Source organism: Propithecus coquereli, unplaced genomic scaffold, assembly GCF_000956105.1.
Source record: "Propithecus coquereli isolate 6110/MARCELLA unplaced genomic scaffold, Pcoq_1.0 Scaffold351, whole genome shotgun sequence".
Classification (NCBI taxonomy): Eukaryota; Metazoa; Chordata; class Mammalia; order Primates; family Indriidae; genus Propithecus; species Propithecus coquereli.
Window position 1 is genome coordinate 404,652 of NW_012149186.1, and position 19,998 is coordinate 424,649.

Here is a 19,998-nt window from a genome sequence, read left to right on the forward strand (position 1 = left end):
GGACGTGAAGAAGGCTAGTGCTGCATTGCCCAAGATGCCCTGGAACTGTGGCCACTCTGAGCTGAGACATGCCATGAAGCTCAAGTATTACACCGGATTTCCAAAAGACAGCACGAAGAAAAGAATGCAAACTACCTCACTGACAAGTATTTGTATTGACCACACATTGATATGCTACTATTTGGTATACATTGAGTTAAAATCTATGATCAACAATAATTTAACCTGTTTCTTCTTATTTAAAATTAAAATTACATTGAAAATGATATAATGTACCTTGCGTTTTATTTCCATTAGACAGTGCTGAGCTGGGAGGACTGGTTTCAACTGATTAAAATCAAGTGATATTGGAGATTAGTGAGCAAAGTCAGTTTCATTTCTAGGCAAGCTGTTAAATAAACACACTTTCCCAGTCCAATGTTTCCTCTACCGTTTTCCTTCAGCTTGAAGGTTAAGCTTCATTCTCCCTCACCCAGGAGAGACTTTGTCAGAAAGCTCCCTGCCTCCAGCCCTCCCTGCCTCAGATACCAGAGATGTTTCTGAAACTCCCCTCTGATGCAGTCACTCCCCTAAACCACATTCACGCCCCTGTGTGTCTGCTGAAGTCCCATCCGAAGGCCCTTCTTAACCTGGTCCCTGCCTCTACTCCACAGCAGGTGTCATTTCTCCAGACTTACTCAGCTGTTTCAGGCCACCATATCTTCCCCAGACTATACTTTGTGCCTTTAAACTTCTCCCCTTCTATTTCAGCTTAGACAACCTACACTTAGCCTTGAAACTCCCCTTCATTGAGCCTTCTGTTTGGGGTTTCCTGAGTGACCCACCTTGGTGTCATGGCTGTGCCTGATGTATTTATCAACCTGGTATCTGGCAAGCTAAGGTTCAGTATACACATGGCAGTCTCTACAGAGGATGTTTAGGGAGCACACACCTGGCCTGTTCACAGCGATACCCGCCTGGGGCAGAGTGCCTGCTGCATGGAAAGAAGTGATGCGTCCTAACTGAGCTCATTAATCAATCAATACCTCAACGTACCAAGAAGTCACTGACCCTGCACCTGGGTGGCTGTTTCAGGGACATCAGTCCCCGTGATGTAAGCAAATGTTATACAGTAAGTCACACTGGAGTTGGGTGACAGAATTAAGGCCTCTTCCATTAGCTAAGAGAGTCTTTGCCTTTTTTAAGCAATGTTTCCTATAAGTCCCACAGATAACAAATTTCCTCATTGCGCAAAGCTGAGGTCGCACAGCTGGGAAAATCTATATGGGAGCTGCAGGATCCATAGATAGTCTCCCCAAAGGATATGACAGAATCAGAGCCTACTGCGGCATTGACAGGTGCACAGAGAACCAGGGGAAGACCTCGTAGCCATGTCAGGGCACAGCCCCGACTCTGCCAGTCATCCAGAGATGCAGAAAGGACCCACCAGAAGCCTCCTGGTAGAACTTGAAGCCTTCAAGCTGAGGGTAAGTGACACTGTCAAACACCTTCAGCTCTGACTTCCCACAGGTCGTCAGCCACACCACCAGCCTAAGGAGCTCCTCCAGGTGTGGGTCGACTTCGCTCTGCAGCAGCCCGTCGTACCTGTGGGGACAGATGAGGCCGGCTCCCTGCACTTCCTGGACAGAGCATCCACCTTTGTTCATGGAGCTCCTCACAGGGATGCAGAGACAATGCAGGTCTGCAATGCTGGGGAAGACCCCAAGGGTCCCCACCGAGAGGCAGTTCAGCACCAAAAGGCAAGGGGAATACCCTGGGTAAACATCACTGTTCGCAAACTTCAGCCGTAGAAGGAAAGAAGTCAGAACCAGTGAAAAGCTACAGCATCTGCTCATAGGAAAAAAGACATGTTGTGCTTAGGGCATCAGCAGAGCAGGGGCACCCCAAAATGAGAGATGGAATATTTCGAAACAGCAAGAAAACAGTGTGGGAAATGGCTTTAGTGGCTTCCGTGTGCTTATTTTAAGGTTGAGGATTATGTTTGCCTTCTAATGACAGGCAGGTGGGCTGTCTTGCTCTTGGTATTCCAGCTCAGCCATTTCTGGAGTAAAAGCGCTCGCTGTGCAGCTTCAGTTGTGGCAGAAAGGAAAGCCAATGTGCCAAAATGGGTCCTTTCGGACGTTCCCCAGTACAGGCTCCCGTCTCCCTCCTGCCTTCCACGAGATGTCTGGGGAAAACTGACCACCCACTAAACCAAAAAAATGGTCGAGAAATGCTATGACACAGACCTCCATGGTGGCAGCAGTCATCTGGCCACAGTCCAGACTAATATAAAATGTGGCGTACCCAGAGGGACTGTTATGCTTAGCAGCCCATGGAAGGGAGGCCCTCAGGGTGTGGTCATTTAACCACATCCTTTTGGAGACTCTGTGGGCCAAGGGTCTTCAGCCCCTCATTCAAGCCAGTGCCTGCAGACCTGAAGCCTGGGTCTGTAGTGAAGCCTGTGAAGCACAGTAGTAACCCAGCCCCACAGGGGAGAAGGCATCTCACACTTGCTGAGCAAAGCCCAAGGGAAAGTATGTGGTCTGGCCCTTCTAAAGCAGCTTTGCCAAGATCAGTGGGAGAGTTTGGATCATCAGGAAATTTCCATGATTTCCATCCCTTGCTCTCCCTAATCCCTGGCCCTGCCTGAAGATGACGTGACAAGTCAGCGCAAGGGAAGCTTGTCCAGACTTGGCTGAACAATGTCTTTGGGTTTCCCACGGCTCAAGGATTTGAGAGAGAATAGTTCACTCGGGAGCTTGTCCCAGAAAATACCAGGAGTGGCCAGGCAATGTGAGACAGGGAAGGAAAGGAAGCCAATACAAGAGCATTCCCAAGCAAACACATACGAGGCAACGGGAGTTAACCCTTCCAGGGACCCCTAGAGGCAGTGTAGAGCTTGCCCATCCCAGGGGGATCTTGGCTGGATACGGACCATCGGCTTCTGCCAGTCATGGGTCCAGAGCTGCTCTGGGGATTGCTGATTCCCAGACACGTCCCGCCCTCCAAGCACGGCAGCCCCAGACAGCCCTCCAATACAGACAGGTGGTTCTGTCCGGGTCTGACATGTGGAGGTCAGGCCAGCAGGCATGCAGGTGACAGGTGCCACCAAGCGGACTTGGTAGAACTATCATTGCTGTCACCCACTGATTCTCTAAGGAAATGACCCCCACAACTGTCTGCACATTGAATTACTTTTGCAATAGGAGGTCTCTCTGGCCACACTCTAGGGAGCTTTGTATTTCAGAAAACGACACCTCATTATCTGTCCTCCTTCAAAGCACTCTGAGTAATTCTGAGGAGCGAAGCTTTGGTGTTCCCATGTTTTTCCCCCACCAAGCACAGCCACTTACTGAAGTAACACCTTGAGCAGCAGGGGGTAGCCCTCCGCATTCTCGAACTCCAGGAACAGTGCTGCGGAGACAGGGTAGGAGTCCTTCACGAAGCCCAGGATGAGGTTCATGGCCTCGCTCACCTCGGGAGCGGGGAGAGTGTCTGCCAGCCTGGAGAGGTTCTGGAGGGAGAGCCTCACACAGTCCGTGGCTGTAGGAGGGAAGCACAGTGCTGAGCTCCGAAGCAAGAGCTTTTCAGCCACGGTCACGCCCATTCCCCCACCGAAAGCTGCATGTCAATACGTGAATGAGAATTAATCCAAAACATGTTCTGCTGGCTCTTGCAGGACCAGCAGGTGACACAGGAGAGGAAGGCAGCCTCTCAGACCTCTGCTCCTGATTCCCGGAACTCCAGAGAGCCCAGGTCGATTAGATAATGAGATGCAAGACACAAGGCCTGAGCCCACAGGCGACCTTAAGGAAGCAAAGTTGGAGCTCAGTAGAAATTAGCTTGTGAAAAGTGCAGGATGTATGAATATGTGAAGAGGTGGGGGGTGAAGAGATGGTGTGTTTTGGGTATGAAGAAGCCAGGGGACCAGGGATGGGGAGGAAGGCGGCACCCCTCCTGCGGGGCCTGGCCCCGGGACTTGCTGGCTACCTCAGAGCAGTGGAGAGCCAGAGTTAGAAGACAGAGGTCATCAGATTTACATTTGGATGGATCACCGGTTTTAGAAATCTCTCTTTGAGAGAAGCCTCTCTGAGTGCTGGGAAAGCCACACCAGCGGATCAGGAACTGTACCTGTGAGAACTTAGATAACACAAGCTCAGCCTCTCAGCTGCAAGGACTCAGAAGTGCTCTGAAGTCTGCATGCCCAGCAAGGCAGCCCCCAGAATTGCCAGCTTAGCAGGTAACTGTGAGGTCAGCCCTGACTTCCTGACCCTCTCCTCACCCCAAAAACCCAGAGATACCATCCACTGCCCTAAAATAGTGCTTAGGTAGCAGGCTCCCTGCTCAGGGGAATTTTCTTTTAGAGTTGCCATCTTGGGCATCAGAAAATAACGCAGTGAGAGACCCCGGGAGCCAATGCCGATAGTTTCTTCTCAGCCACCTCAGACTCCAGCCCGTTGAGGAGGAGGGTGCCTGGGTTGTGGAGCACCTCAGGAGACTGTTCACACTGGTCCTGGCCTCACAGGGAGCTTAGAATCCCCAAACTGGAGCCCCCATTCTATGGGGGACTCAGAGAAGGGGCTGCCAGGCTTCTCCAGCTCTCACCAGCTGACACCCTCCCTCTGTTACAGGACACCCCAGAAAGAACAGGGCTCACAGGGCAAGTGTCTGCAGATAAGCAGATCACATGGGCAGGCTCAGACCTCCAACTCTCCCCAAAAGACCCCCTACCTCAGGGTTAGCACCAGAGATGGACTGCTGTGCTCAGCCGGGGCGCTGAGGAGATGCTGCGTGGTGGGGGAGGTGAGCGGAAAGGAAGCGTCCTGAGAATGTTCTCCTTGGCACGAGCCTTGCAGAGCCTCTCTCGGCCCCGTGTTGGGCCAGCAGAGATGAGGCCATGGTGACCTCCACACACCCAGCATGAACTGGGTCCTCAAGGGGCAAATGACGCCAAGGAGGCCCCTGGCGCTGCTCACAAAATTGACTCCCTCAGTGTCCTGCTTTTGATCAAACCCAGGTAATAAAGATGTGACTGATTCTGACACCTATGTGGCACCCACCACATACAGGGTGCTTTTAATATTAAAATACATCAGTCATTGAAGAACCACAACACTCAAATAAGGTCAGCAGTATTATTAACCCCATTTTGCAGATGAGAGAACTGAGCTCCCCAGGTGATTAAGTGCCTAAGGTCACTCCACTGTGAGCGCAGAGCTGGAGTCCACACCTTGGCTGTCTGACTCCAGAGCCTGTGGCCTGAATCCCCAAGCGGAAATGAAGGTGCTGGAATCAGACATCTCCAGGTTTGAAACTTGATGCTCTTCTTCACTAGCTGAGTAGCCTGGGAAAATTCTACCACTCTCAATCTCTATTTTCCCCACCGCAAAACAGCATTAATATCTCCCTCAAAGAAACGAATGAGACAACGTACAAGTGGGCCCAGCACAGCGTCTGTTTGGCAGTATCTTCATAGTAGATGAGTTTCTCTCTCCCTCCTTCCTCCAGTGGAGGATCAGAATGAACAATAAGACTGCTTCCATTAATGGAGCCAAGCAGTGCGGGGTTATCTACTGGGCATGGCTGCTTATTCGTCTCTTCTTTGGCCCCAGAAATCTACACTGATGCCACAAAAGCATCCCAGGGTCTTATTGTGAAAAGTGGGCTCTCAGCCTTTGCTCCAAGAGTTCAAGGGAAGCCCTTGGGTGGCCCACAGCCTGCACCTGGTCTCCTGGGACATACCCTGCAGGTATTGGATGATGTCGAGGTTCTGGGCCTTGGAGATTGCCCTCAGCACGCAGAAGGTGGGCTCTTTCCAGAAGCAGCAGCTGTGCTCCCGAAGACAGGTTGTGGCAATCAATAGAGCCTGGAGGTCGCTTCCCGAGAGAAGTCCCTCCAGAGCTTGAGACTCGCTGCAAATGTTCAGCAACATCTGGGAAGAAAAAAGGAGAAGGAGAAAGAAAAGGAGAAGGAGACATAAAACAGCCAAGGAGACCTGGTTAGGAAGCCTCTTTCCTATGACCGATTTGTTCCCTACTTTCCTGGAGCACTGAAGGGCACGTCTCAGTGGGAGGGACAGGACTGTACATGGTCACTCTCTGCCCCTGACCACAAGGGTCAACAGAGCCGGCTTTGGAAAGGGTGGCAGGGTTGGGGCTCAGGTCTGCTGGCATCATCCCTAAACAGCAATTGTTATCCTTTCCAAATCAGAATGACAAAGAAGTCATTGACTTTACATCTTTTTATATAGAAATACAGAAAAATGCCATCCATAATTAAGGTATAGAGTTAACAGGACCCTGTGCTGTTTAAAAAAAGAGGTGTTCCAGAACTCCTGGTTGACACTCAAACTCTACTTTTCCATCAGATCATGAGAGTTATCCTAGAACCTCCTGACTGGGCTTGTCCCGGCCAATCCAGCCTTCTAATGGCTAGCAGAGGGACTTTCGGTACCTTCCTACCCACTTGGGATAAAATCCAAATCCCCAGCATGGCTCACAGCATCCTGCGTGGCCTGGCCTGGCCTCCTCTCTCACTTTATAAGTGCAGCTCTCCCCTGGGCTCTAGGTGGTCCAATGGACCTTCCTCCAGTTCAGCAGGTATCACCAGCTCCTTCCACTGGAATGACCCATTAGCCCCTCCTAGCCTGGTGACAGAGCAATGCCGGGCAGCATGGACCTACTAGTCCCATGTCCCCACCTCCCTTGCAGGTGTGTGTGGACACATGATCAAGGTCTCACCTTGTTCTTACCTGTCCCTGGGCTTTGTGACAATTTCTTTGCTTTTCCCCGCTTCCTGCCACCCCCACCAGGACACCTCTCTGATCCTGCTGACCTTGAGCTCCCGGGGTAAATGCCATTTCCCTCAAACGGTCTCCCCTGATTCTCTAACATAAATTGGGGCCCCTTGTCATCATTGCCCAACACACTTTTGACTTTCCCTTCACAGCACATAAAAAATTTCCAACTACACACTTATTCCTGGATCGTTTTCCCATTTGGCTTCTCTACCTTTCTGTCACCTCCGAAGTAAGTGCAGGTCTGGTAGGAGCTCTGTGTATTTTCATGGAATGAAATAATGACAACTCTTAGGGAACACAGACATAGTCTACCCCCAGGGCTCATATCCCGTCCTCGTGTCCAGAGGACCTCGAAGACAGGAGCTGCACTAGTTCCCTGCAGGGCACTAGGGAAAGGGCCTGGTACAGCACTTAGAATATGATTTATGTATGGGCAAATGACACCCACATTCATTGCAAGGAATGCAGATTAGGGGGCAGCCCCCATAAGTGGAATCCGAAATACCCTCTAGCAATGATGAGTCAGCTTGAGAATCAGTCTAAAATGGATGTTCCTGGGGACACTCGTGTACGATGGACAGCTGCATTTGGAAAGTCACTGAATGGTCACAAGCACCTGCTACATGGGAGACACTACCCAAGGCGCTGGACACAGAGATGGGTCCGGCACATGGTCATCCCTGCCCTCCCCCACAAGGTCAGAGAAGCAGGAAGAGTTTTCTGGAGAACTCAGCATCTCAGGAGCTGAGAAAGCAGAAACTGTCCAGAAGAGGGGAGGGGAAGGAGGTGAGGAAAGGTGGAATGACAAGAGGACAGTGTGTCTGATGCTTGAGGCCTGAGCTGACTCCTGGGGGAAGGGAAGGAGGAGCCCACAGAAGAGCTAAAAGCGTGACTGTGAGTGAAAAACCAATGCCCAGGGCTCCAGCCCCGGCGCCTCCCACGGCCTCTGGGAGCCCAGACCCCACACTTACTCACCACACCTTTGCTTGTCAGCCTCAGGGTGACAACACTATGCATCCTGGGACTGAAGGGAGGGCTCGTGGGAGTGACCCGCATTATCAGAGGGGAAGGAAGGGCCAGAGGGAGGAAGTCCAGACGTCAGGGAGGGTGAGCAGGACCAAGGACGCAGACTATCAGGGAGGAGCTGGGGGTGCAGGGCACACCTTTCTGTGAGGGGACACAACCGCTTTCCAACCATGCAGGTATTGGGGGAGTAGGGACAGAGGGGAGAGCTGGCCCCTATGGGAGAACAGAGGAGCTCAGGACCTGGGTATGAGAAGGCAGAAGCATCTCTGGGAAGCAAGGCCCTCCTCACACTCACCTGCACAAACATCCTCTGAACTTGAACGTCACTTTCAAAAAGCTCATCCTTTTCCAGAGGAAATGCAAAGAAGAGGTAAAGGCATCGGAGGAGCAGGGCTGGAAGCCCAGACTCTGCAATCCTGCCCAGAGTCTCCTGGAAGGGAAGAACACAGGTGACCCTGGGTGGCAGAGGCAGTGGGGCCTGAGAAAGCCACTTCCTCTCTGGGCTCCAGTCCTCGAGTGTGAAATGCAGACAGTCAGAGGACCCAGCCAGGGCAGCTGTGAAGGTTGTTTATATAAAGTGCCTACTGTATGTTCAATAAATGTTATTGACAGCTCCTCTATAAGATACACAGACTATAGGAAGAAAGGAAGGCAGGGGAGAGAAAGAGGGGGGAAGGGAATGTGGAACTTAGACTTCACGGGCATGCTAGCATACCACACCAGCTGACCGTGGTCAGCCAGTGGCCTCCCAACAAGGAAGGGAGAGCGAGAGCAGTCGGGAGGGGAGGCTGGCAATAAGCATGCGAGGATCTGATCCGGCCCCTTCAACCCTCTCATCCAATCCCAGACCTCACCAAGACTCACAGAGCTCTAGGTGCAGACAGACAACCACACCTCACTAAACTGCCAAGGCTGCCAGGCAGAGGCCGAGAGGATAGGAGGCCAGCAGAGAGGGAGACCAGCCTGCATGCGGAGCTGCCTGGGGCCTTTCTCCCATGGGCTCTGCCTGCAGCCCACTGGGATTAGAGCAGCTGCAACCTCTGTGTGCACATGTGTGCACATGTGCAATCATATATGAGCACCTGTGGGGTCAACCTATGAAATACTGTCCATGCAACTACCCACCCAATTGGCTAAGCTGACAGACACAGTAAGTTAGAGGAAGAAAAGGAAGAATGTACAGTCTGAGCCATACTCAGGCACAGACACAGGTTGCTGATCCTAATCTTCCCGCTCAAAGTTCCCAGAGTGAGGTATGATGTCTTTCTTTTTATTTGATGCCTTGCTGGCGGCGAGCTGTCCCTAGGTGTCCCCATAGGGACAGCTCTCCCTATCCTCACCCATCTGCGCCTGCTTCCCGCTCCTACTGCTCTCCGTGGTGGCACATAAGCCCTAGGTGATGCGTCACCACTCAGGCTGCAGAGTCCCTCCCCAGGGCAGACCAGCCCACGTTCTGAGCTTCGGGCCATGGACAGTGGTCCAGGCAGTTTATGGGGAGGAAAGTCAGGTGGTCCTCCCTCCTGCTAACTCCCCGAGCAGGCCGGTCCCCAGACAGCAACTGCACACTGTGTTCCCATCACACCTCCGTGCACAGATCCAAACGCCCAACCGGTGTCTCTTCATCTAGTGAAGCAGCTTTGGAATCAGGCAATGGGTAGAGGCCAGAAGGATTTGGAGAAGTTACATTGAGGGCAGCAGGCCAGACACGCAGTGGCCACTCCCGATAAACCCGTGAGTCTCTGGGTCAGCCCTGCCCAAGACCTCTGGCCCCAATGGTCACAGCTTCCAGGGGCCATTTCCACCCAAGAAGACGTCAGCCATCAGCAAACCACACAGGGAAGAAGCCAGCCGCTGGCTCCCGCCTCATGATGGCAAGATGTGACAGCAGCCAGGGCGGGCACAGTAGGAAGGAGGAGGACCCAACGCCATCCAAGCATCATCTCTGGGCAAGTGCAGGACAGGTGCCTACTCGTGTACCTCATTCAGGCTGAGTGTCACAGGAAGCAATGAAGAACAGTGGCTCAGAGCATGGGCTCTGCAGTCATGGCATAGGTAAGCCTGTTTTCTCATCACTAACTGGCATCACCATAGTCCCCTCATAAGGGGGACTGATCAGCACAATGCTTGGGACATGCTAGCCTTACCCCCAACATTTGGGAAATGGTCAGTAAACATCGGTTATCAATCCCATACTAACCCTAGAAGAGAGGCATTATTATCCCAATTCTAAAATTAGAGACCCAAGCAAGTGGCAGAGAGGTAAAATGATTTGCCCATGGTTACGCAGCTCGTCACTTGCAAAGGCAGGATTCAAACCCGAATTTCAGACTGTGAAGTCCATGTTCTGTACCAGAAGGGAAGTAGGAAGGAGAAACAATGTCAGTTTCATAAAAAGAAAGACCCCTTGGGACATGCCACCACCCTGTGTGGCCTCCCCTCCGCATGTGGATGAAGAGCACCAGGGGCAGAGGCCAGCGGGCCTGGAACTCACCGAGTCTGTCCCTGTGAGCACGTACACCGACTTCAGGAGCAGGTAGCCATCCTGATCCACATCCCCCTTCCACCACAGCAACTGCCGAGCCGCCACCCGGGCTTTCTCTGGAAGAAAGTGTCAGCAGTAGGGTATACAGTGACCTGCCAAGCTGGCCTCCCCTCCACACAGGGCATGATCTCCCCAGGAGATGGGCCTGAGCATCTTTAGAGGACTCTGGCCTCCTGCCTACACACCTCCAAGGCCACCTGAATCTCTACCAAACATTTCAAACTCTGCCAGACCAATCTCCTTGCAAGACAGCCTTTATCGTGCCACCATCCCTGTTTAAGAACCATCAATGGCTCCCTACTGCCAGTAAGAACAAGCTCCTCAGCTGTTGGAGTCCCCGCAATCCAGGATCCTCCCCACTTCCTCTATCACACAGTCCCTTGCACTGCAGGAGTCTCTGCGATCTACACCATGCTTGAGCTAGTCTTCCTCTTGGAATTCTCTCCTGCCCCTCAGCCCTCGGCCACCACGAAATTCTGCCCAGCCTCCAGGGACCAGCTTGCACGAGTGGAAGAATGCAAGCCAGGAGACCCGCGGAAGATGCACAATTTGACCTCTGTAACTTTTTGGGACCAAGCTCTCCACCGAACATACAGGTGCACCTCAGATCCTAGCACTTCCTCGCACAGACGCTGGTCCTCTGTGCGTGTTCCTATGTGTGTGGTGTGTGTGTCTGTCTGTGTGTGTCTCTTTGTGTAGTGTCTCTGTGTGTCACCGTGTATAGTACATATCTATGAGTGTCTGCATGTGTAGAGTGTGTCTGTGTGTAGTATCTCTGAGTAGAGTCTCTACACGTGTCTGTGTAGTATGTGTGTAGCATGTATGTCTGTATTTGTGTCTGTGTGTCTATGTGTGTGCCTCTATGTATCTCTGTGTGTATCTCTGTGGAACTGTGTGTGTCTGTGTATATGTGTCTGTGTGTAGTATCTGTGTGTGTATAGTGTATTGTGTGCAGTGTCAGTGTGTACATGTATGTCTATGTGTGTGTCTCTGTGTGTATCTCTGTGGGACCGTGTGTATCTGTGTGTGTAGTACGTGTGTGTGTGTCTGTGTGTGGTGTATCTGTATGTGTCTGTGTATGGCATATTGTGTGCAGTGTGTGCAGTGTGTCTGTGTGTGTATGTGTGTGTCTACGTCCATGTCCTAGGAGTAGCAGAGCTCCCCAAACCATTTTCCCTCCTCCTCTGCCCTTCTCCCTGTCTCCCAGGAGGGAAGGGGCAGAGCAGGGCCCTCGTGCTCTCTGGAGAGGAGCACTCTAATTCGACGAGAAAGCAGAGAGGGGCTCAGAGAGGCCTGGGAGGGGTCTGCAGAGCTGTTCTGCCCTTCACAGAGTGTGCTCCAGCCCCTCTGTTCTCTTACCTGCAGGCTTCCCAGCAAGGGCCTTCTGTAGTTCTTGGGCAAGCTGGTCGGAAACGTCTTCTGCCAGCCTTTGGAGACTGGGAAAGCAGATGATGCCCACGGAGTGTTCCCAGGCCTGAAGTGCGACAGACAGGACTTGGTCAGAGACATCAATGCTACGGGCAAGGCATGAGAATCACCCTGCCTCCCGCCGTGCCAGCGCAAACCGATGGCGCAACTCCCTTCCCCAGCTACATCCCATAGGCCACCAAATCACCGCCTCCCAGCTTCAGCCACAATCCCTACGCCAGTGTCTCTAAATCCTTTCACTTCTTGCTGGGCTCCAGACCCACACATCAAAATGCCCCTGGACATCTCCCACCAAACCCATGCTCCAGAAACGTCCAACACATAGAGCCCGACCCCTCACCTTCCCCCACAACCTGCTGTGTCCGGTGCCCTTGTGGAAATTCCAAGAGGGACTCTCTAGGTGTCCCTCTCTCTCACCCTCACCCAATCAACTGCTGTGTCTCGCTGACTCTCCTCCTGTACAGTTTTCAAATCTTGTACAGATATCTCAGTTTTAGTCATTCGGTTATTTCCTTTAGATAATTCTAAAAAGTGAATTGCAAGTTAAAGCATGTGCTTTTATTTTTAACACTTTGGAACATATCACTAACTCATTCTCCAGATAAAGTTTGCCAGACTAGACATCACAGGCTCCGTGGGAGAGAGCTGGTTTCTCTACGCCCACACCAGCGTTGAGCATTGGCGTGCTCTTTCAGTTTTAATGGAAAACCTCACAGAAGAAAAAATGTCTCATCTCCATCGCAGCCTTTCGATTACTAGAGTAGACGAGCACTTCTCATGCTTCTTGCACGCCAGTTGCAATTCTTAGCCTATTACTCCACTAGGGTTTCCACTATTTTCCTATTTATTTAAAAAGTTATTTGTATATAAAAATGTTAATTTTGATCCATAACATAACAGCAGTTATTTCCAGTTTGCCATTTTGTCTTTCCATTTGTTATTGTTTGGTTTTGTTCTATGGAAATCTGAAATTTGCGAGAATGAGAAACCAAATTTCTCAATCTATTCTTTCATTTTATGGCTTTAGTTCCAGGCTGAAAACATTTTTCTCCAGTCCAAGTTGCTGCTTTTAATCTCATTTTCAATTTCCTTAAAATTCTTCCTCATCTGTCCCTCCTCTATTTCTATCCCACCTGGTCATTTTTTCCTCACACTTTTTCCTCTTATTATTCAGGATACTATTAAAGGATGGTGCAAAAGTAATTGTGGTTTTAGCATTGCTGAAATTTGCCATTTGATATTGGAATACATTCTTAAATAAGTGTGGTTATGTTATATACCATTTTAATGCACATTTCTCACTTTATGTGTTTTGCTAATGACTTATTACTTGCTGTTTATTTTATATTTATTTTAGACTATGGAAATGATGCTAGACAAAAAGCAAATTTGAGCAATTTTCTTATTCGAGTTCAAAATGGGTTGTAAAGCAGCAGAGACGACTCACAACATCAACAATGCATTTGGCCCAGGGACTGCTAATAACCGTACAGTGCAGTGGTGGTTCAAGAAGTTTTGCAAGGAGACAAGAGGCTTGAAGATGAGGAGCCCAGTGGCCAGCCATCGGGAGTTGACAATGACCAATTGAGAGCAATCACTGAAGCTGATCCTCTTACAGGTACATGAAAAGTTGCCAAAGAACTCAACAATCTTCTTCGGTTATTCGGCATTTGAAGCAAATTGGAAAGGTGAAAAAAGCTCCATAAGTGGGTGCCTCATGAGCTGACTGAAAATCAAAAAAATTGCTGTTTTGAGGTGACATCTTCTCTTTTTTTATTTTTTTTATTTCAGCATATTATGGGGGTACATCTCTTCTTATATGCAACAATGAACAATTTCTCGATTGGACTGTGACGTGTGATGAAAAGTGGATTTTATACAACCAGTGACAACCAGCTCAGTGGCTGGACCGAGAAACAGCTCCAAAACTCTTCTCAAAGCCAAACTTGTGCCAAAAAAAGGTCATGGTCACATCTGGTGGTCTGCAGCCAGTCTGATCCACTACAGCTTTCTGAATCCCGGCAAAACCATTACATCAGAGAAGTATGCTTGGCAAATCGATGAGATGCACCAAAAACTGCAAAGCCTGCAGCTGTCAACAGAAAGGGCCAAATTCTTCTCCACGACAGCACTCGACTGCACATCGCACAACCAACGCTTCAAATTGAACCGAATTGGGCTATGAAGTTTTGCCTCCTCCACCATTTTCACCTGACCTCTCGCCAACCGACTACCACTTCTTCAAGCATCTGGACAACTTTTTGCAAGGAAAACCGTTCCACAACCAGCAGGATGCAGAAAATGCTTCCCAAGAGCTCATCAAATCCCGAAGCACAGATTTTTATGCCATAGGAATAAACAAACTTATTTTTTGTTGGCAAAAATGTATTGACTGCAAAGGTTTCTATTTTGATTAATAAAGATGTGTTTGAGCCTAGTTATAATGATTTAAAGTTCATGATCTAAAAATCACAGTTGCTTTTGTACCAACCTAAATATTTAACAGAAGTCATGAGTTTTAAAACTCTGCTTGGAATGCCAGACTGTTTTTGGAATCTCCTCTAAGTCCGCCTTGCATCAGAGTCTTTGGGCAGATGTCCTTTACTCTTTGTTCCACCTCATTGTCACAGGCCAAGTTTACCAGTCCTGGGGTGGGGGGGCGCCTCCCAGACCAATGGTCAAAGGGAAGGGACTGCCCTTGGCCAAGGACTTGAGCTCCAGCGATTCCCCATCCCCAGTTCCCACCAGGAAGGTAGGCCACTATGCATATTTCTGGCTCCAGTAGCCTCCATGATGTGCAATTTTGCCAACTGCCATCCACTTGCCCCCACTCTCCATCCGTATTAAATTAAATCCCTGCCCAAAGACATGATTGGGTTGTGTGTGTGTGTGTGTGTGTGTATGTGTTTAAACCTGAGCTCATCCATCTAGAAAAAGGGAGGAAGCCATCAAATTCCCAAAGGGAAAACATTTTTAATGTGCTTCTTGCTATGACACTGTTTGTTGAAAAATAAAACCTTTAAATACCTTCTCTTTATTAAGACACTATAAACAATGTGAAGCAGCAAGCCACAGATTGAGAGAAAATATTTGCAACACATATAACTGACAAAGGATTCCTATCTACCCCTCCATAAACTGACAACAAAAGGACAAACAACCCGATTTTAAAAACAACAAAATAAACAAATGAAAAAACAGGTAATTTATATAAGATAAAATAAATAACAAATTGCTAATGATCAGGAAAATACAAATTAAAACCTCAATGAGATGTTTTAGGTTGGCAAAAATGAAAAGCCTGACAATACCAAATGTAGGAGAACGTGAGGAACCGCAGGAAACCCCATGTGCTATTGCTGGGGTGTAACCAGGAAGGACCCCTTTGAAGAAATGTTTAACTCCATCCAATAAAATTAAAGGGGCACACACCCTACAACCCAGCAATATACTCCTAGGTATAGTCACATGTGCTGGAAAAGAAATATTTATGTGGTATTATTTGTGATTGGGAAAAATACTTCATATGTATTGATAGGACAATGAATGAATCATTTGTGGTATATTTATATAATAGGATGTTATATAGTACTGAAAAAGAAATAGAGCTAAATGTATCAACATGTAAAAACTCCAGAAATAGACTATTGAGTAGAAAAAGGAAGTTGTAAAAGTGTATTACAGTATGAGTCTACAAAAACCTGTAAGACTGTATTGTACACTACTGATGAATATATATGCATCTGACAAAAGTGTACATCCACACAGGGAATGATGCACCCCAAATTCAACGTGAGAATTAGTTATCATTGGAGTAGGGCAGCAGGAAAATGGATTATAGAATGTGTACACAGGGGGCTTTAGTTTATCTGAAATGTTTTATTTCTTATATACTGGGTTGTAAGTATCTATGTGTTGTGTTTTGAGAAAAACTTTGTATGGGCCTGAATTTTTTTTAATTTTCTAGCCTATAAACAAATATGGTCAACTCTTTCCTTTGTAAATTTAAAAAAAAAACAACACTGCATTAGAACCTTGCTAACACAACCTAAATGCTAGATTATTGTTAAACGCTATTGGACATAGTGGAACATCAACAAGTATTTGATAAGTGAACAAAATAATTATGAAACTCACAATACACGGTAATAATGGCTAAATGTATTGTGTGTTGGTCTTGTGCCAACTGCTGGGCTAAGCACTTACATGCATTATTTCCACTAATTCCCACAATGAGCCTTTGAGATTGGTACTATTAATATGCCCACTTCACAGAAACCGAGGCTGAGGTGAGATTAAGCACAAAGAATCAGTTCAGTGGCCGAGTCAAGAGTTAAATAATTTCACACACACATGAACATGCCCAGGTAGCATTTGCATGTCTATGAAACTTATAGCTACCACCTGGAAACCAGCTGTCACTCAGACACATTAATCCCTGGAGAGAAAAAGTCAGTCAGTCCTTTGGGCTTGGAATTTCTGTGGCAAGATGATTTCCCTCCCCAGGACCAAGAACTCTGCTATGATTTCTTTCTAACAAATTCCTGTGCCTCCTCCCTGCACTGGCAAACCCCTCAAAGACCAATTTGCAGGCAGTTGACTCAGATGCATCTGTATCATCTCTGAGCAGTGGGACTCCAGGAGGCACTCTACAATAAAGCAAATTGGGCCACTATGAGCTGAACAGTAATTGTACTCCCAGACAGATCTCCCAAGGCTCAGGCTCCTTCCTGGGACCGTGATGGGCACTTCTGGAGGCTGTGTTAACTCTTTCAGGCCACTGGGGTGCTGTTTGATGCACAGAGCCAATCATTTGCTGAATGGTACCGTGGAGACCCTAAAGAGTTAAGGCAGCTTCCAAAAGGCCCTAATTTTCCCAAACTGGGACTTACGTGCTGGGAGAATATTGCTCAATATTTTTAAAAACTTTTATTTACGAACACTATTTAAGTTGCACCACCAGGCTGTGTGACTGTCCCCTCACACGGAAGAAAAAGAAAGAAAATGATGCTCTGGTCTCCAAAGGAAAATAAGGAATAACAAAAGCTCTTGAGGAAATCGGAGGAAAAAAACAGCTTCTGAAAGACAGGGAGAGCCTGGTTGGTTTCCTGCATGACCGCAATGTTACTATTACTCCATTACTGCAGAATTTGGGGGTTTTGTCTTTAAGAGAGCTTAAAACATTTCTGAGATACTGCATTACGTTTCCATGCTAATGTGACACAGTGGAACCTCTCCTTTGTAAATTTAAGTTAAAAAGTTGTGCATCAAAACTCTGTAAAACAACAAAAATCTTATTTCCCTGAGATGACAATAGCTACATTGTAGGCCTCACTCCAAGGTAGGATAGAATCAGTAGTGGACAAGGAAGGGTGTTTTCCCTCATTCCCTCTGGACACCACACTTGAAATAATTGTTCGTTATCCCCACTGTTTTATTTAATGGCACTTACCTTTCTTCAATTGTCAGTTAGATTCACAGTTGGTTTTTATGAGAATGATTGACCACAATCAATGGCACAAACTGCACCACTGGCTGGGTAGTTAGCCTAAGAATGAAAACACACACACACACACACACACACACACACACACACACACACACACACACACAAACACACACACTCACCTCTAAATACAACTAACTTAAGTGTTAATTCCAGTCCTCCCATACTAGGAAATGGATGAATTTCCCCACACCATGTTACCCAGTGTTCCAGTTATTTTTGATACATAACAAAACACCCCAAAATTGAATGGCTTAAAATAACAGCAATCATTAATTTTGCTCGCTGATCTGCAATTTGGGCAAGCCTCAGCAGGGGTAGCGTTTCTCAGCTCTACTCAGCTAGGGCAGCTAACGGGGGCTAAGAGATCCACTTCCAAGATGGTACACCCACATGGCTAGCAGGTTGGTGCTGGCTGTCAGCAGCAAACACAGCCTCAAGGTCAAGGGCCTTGGTTCCTCCCAACATAGGCATTTACTCAGGACTTCCTCACAATATTGCAGCTGGGTTCTAAGAGTGAGTATTTCAAGTGACAGGAAGAAGAAGCTGTGAGTTTCTTGACCTCTATGCCTGAAAGTGTCACTTCTGCCCCATTTCATTAGCCCGGCCATCACAGATCCATCCAGATTCAGGGGTAAGGGATGCAGACCCCACCTCTTAAAGGCAGGAGCATGAGCCCATTCACGGCACATCTAATCTACCACATCCATGGATTTCCCTTTCTTCCAATGTGGTCCCACACCCCAGGTAGTCTGTCCTAGACAGTGAGGGATTTTACACTAATTTCTGGGAATTCTCTATCTAACTTCCCGATTTCTCTCAAAGTACACACTCAAAGAATTATCATCAACTACTTCTATAGCTCTCACTTTCCCAGTGTCTATTACTAAAGAATATCTCTATGTAATATGAGGCTCTCAAGAGCTTTCCCTTCACCAAAGCAAACTCAACCAAAGGCCAGAACCTGACCATGCTTTCTAGAGGAATGCCTTCTTCTCTTGGTGTGAGATCTTATGACGGAAACGTTCTAAAAAGACCAAAGCCAAGGCTCTTGTCAGGAAAAGAACAATAGTCTATGGAATCCTTCCTAAAAGCATTGCTCTGCACACTACAGAAGTCATTGGCCCTGTGTTACTTCCTGCATGATGCAATAAAACCTCCTCTCTGTCTGCAATATCCTGGAGTCTGTTATCCAAACATCCTGTGTGCAGAGGGTGACTCTCTTTTTGTGCACAAGGGAAAAGTAAGGTCTTAGCCAGGCAAAGCCATTGTCCAGTGAGTCAGGGGATAAGGAAAGAGAAACCAGATATGCCCCATCCTACAAACCCCAGCAATAAGCAAGGGTTCCCAGTGGTTAACAACGCAGACCTGCAGCAGACTGCCTGGGTTAAGTTCTGCTCCCAGCTAACAACGGTGACGTTGCCAAAATTATGCAACATTTCTAAACCTCTCTTTCCTCATTTATAAAGCTGGGATATCTTTCCTCATTTATAAAGCTGGGATAAAAATACTATCTACTTCACAGGGTTATTGTAAGGACTTGTAAAAACTGAACAGAATGTGCAGTTAGCCACTTAGAGCTTGGTGGATATTACCTAGCTATCATCAGTGAAAAGGATCACTCACCTGGGCATCAGGGTGCCTGGTCTAAGTCTTAATCCTGTCCCTTGCTAACTGTTTGAACTTAGGGCATCATTTCACTTCTCAGCCTCAATTCTAATAAACAGTTTGGTTAGCACATATCAAAGACAGAACAGAGTGATATCAGAACAAAACAAAAAGAAAAAGAAAAAAAGACAGGGCTGGGGAGATCTGACCCTAGATCACATCAAGACTGAGATCCTGTTCAACTTGCCCTGGCAGAGAACCCTCTTTGACCTATGAAGAGGAATGCAGAACCTGCATGAGGAGGGGAGCCTGCTGTTCCAGGTAAGAACTTCATTTCTGACTCACCCCCTTGGGGCAGCTCCCTGTTGGGGTTCCAATTCCTGAGATTCCATTAGGTTCTTCCTTATGACCTGGACAGTAGCCAAAATGCTGAGTGGGTTAGTAAGCCTGCAGTCCTTCCTCAGCTCAGAGGGAATGGGGCTGGGATTTACTATCGTACATACCAAGCCCACCTTTGTACTTGCCTAGCAGTTAATGCAAATTTATGTAAAAACAATGACAGGGATAGGAAAAAGTTCATCCCTTGTTGTGTGTTTGGAGGAGTCAGATGTGGTAGAAGACCAAACAGGCTAAAGGGAAGTTCCTCTCTGAAAAGAAGGTGCCAAAGAAGCATCTCTGAGGACGTCTGCTACACAAGACCACATCTATTGTCAAATCTCAGGACTCACTACGTGGAAGCAGGTGACAGCCACTGAGGTGGGCACACACAGCTGCTAACCTTTACCCAGCCCCGACTACAGCATTGATCACCCCTTCCGTGCTGGGTCTGACTGGTAAGGAGGCTGGGCCAGCCAGGCAAGACCCCTCACCCCAGGGGCACAGCCCTTTCCAAGCAGGGGCAACAAACTCAAAATCTCTTGTGTGTATTGCCTCAGAACAAAGGATATTCCTGATCATCTTAATTTTCCTTGGGCCCAAAGTGAAAAGAGCCAAGTATAGAGAGTCGAGCTCCATCAAACACAGTAGTTCAGGTCTCTTTTATATGCACTCAGGAGTCTCAGAGCCCAGGTGGGGTGTGGTTTCCATGACAACTAATATATGCCTAAG

At 48.1% G+C, this 19,998-nt stretch overlaps 1 protein-coding gene across 1 annotated transcript in view; it reads right to left on the bottom strand.

The window, feature by feature from the left end:
• Positions 1–19,998, bottom strand: part of WDFY4 (WDFY family member 4) — a 283,986-nt gene that overhangs the window by 240,329 nt on the left and 23,659 nt on the right. Inside the window, exons 3-8 of the mRNA XM_012651295.1 lie at positions 11,709–11,823; positions 10,299–10,405; positions 8,103–8,237; positions 5,725–5,914; positions 3,336–3,525; positions 1,427–1,584 (exon numbers count right to left, since the gene is read on the bottom strand). Of these exons, the coding sequence (XP_012506749.1) occupies positions 1,427–1,584; positions 3,336–3,525; positions 5,725–5,914; positions 8,103–8,237; positions 10,299–10,405; positions 11,709–11,823 (895 nt within the window). The remainder of the gene's footprint in view (positions 1–1,426; positions 1,585–3,335; positions 3,526–5,724; positions 5,915–8,102; positions 8,238–10,298; positions 10,406–11,708; positions 11,824–19,998) is intronic.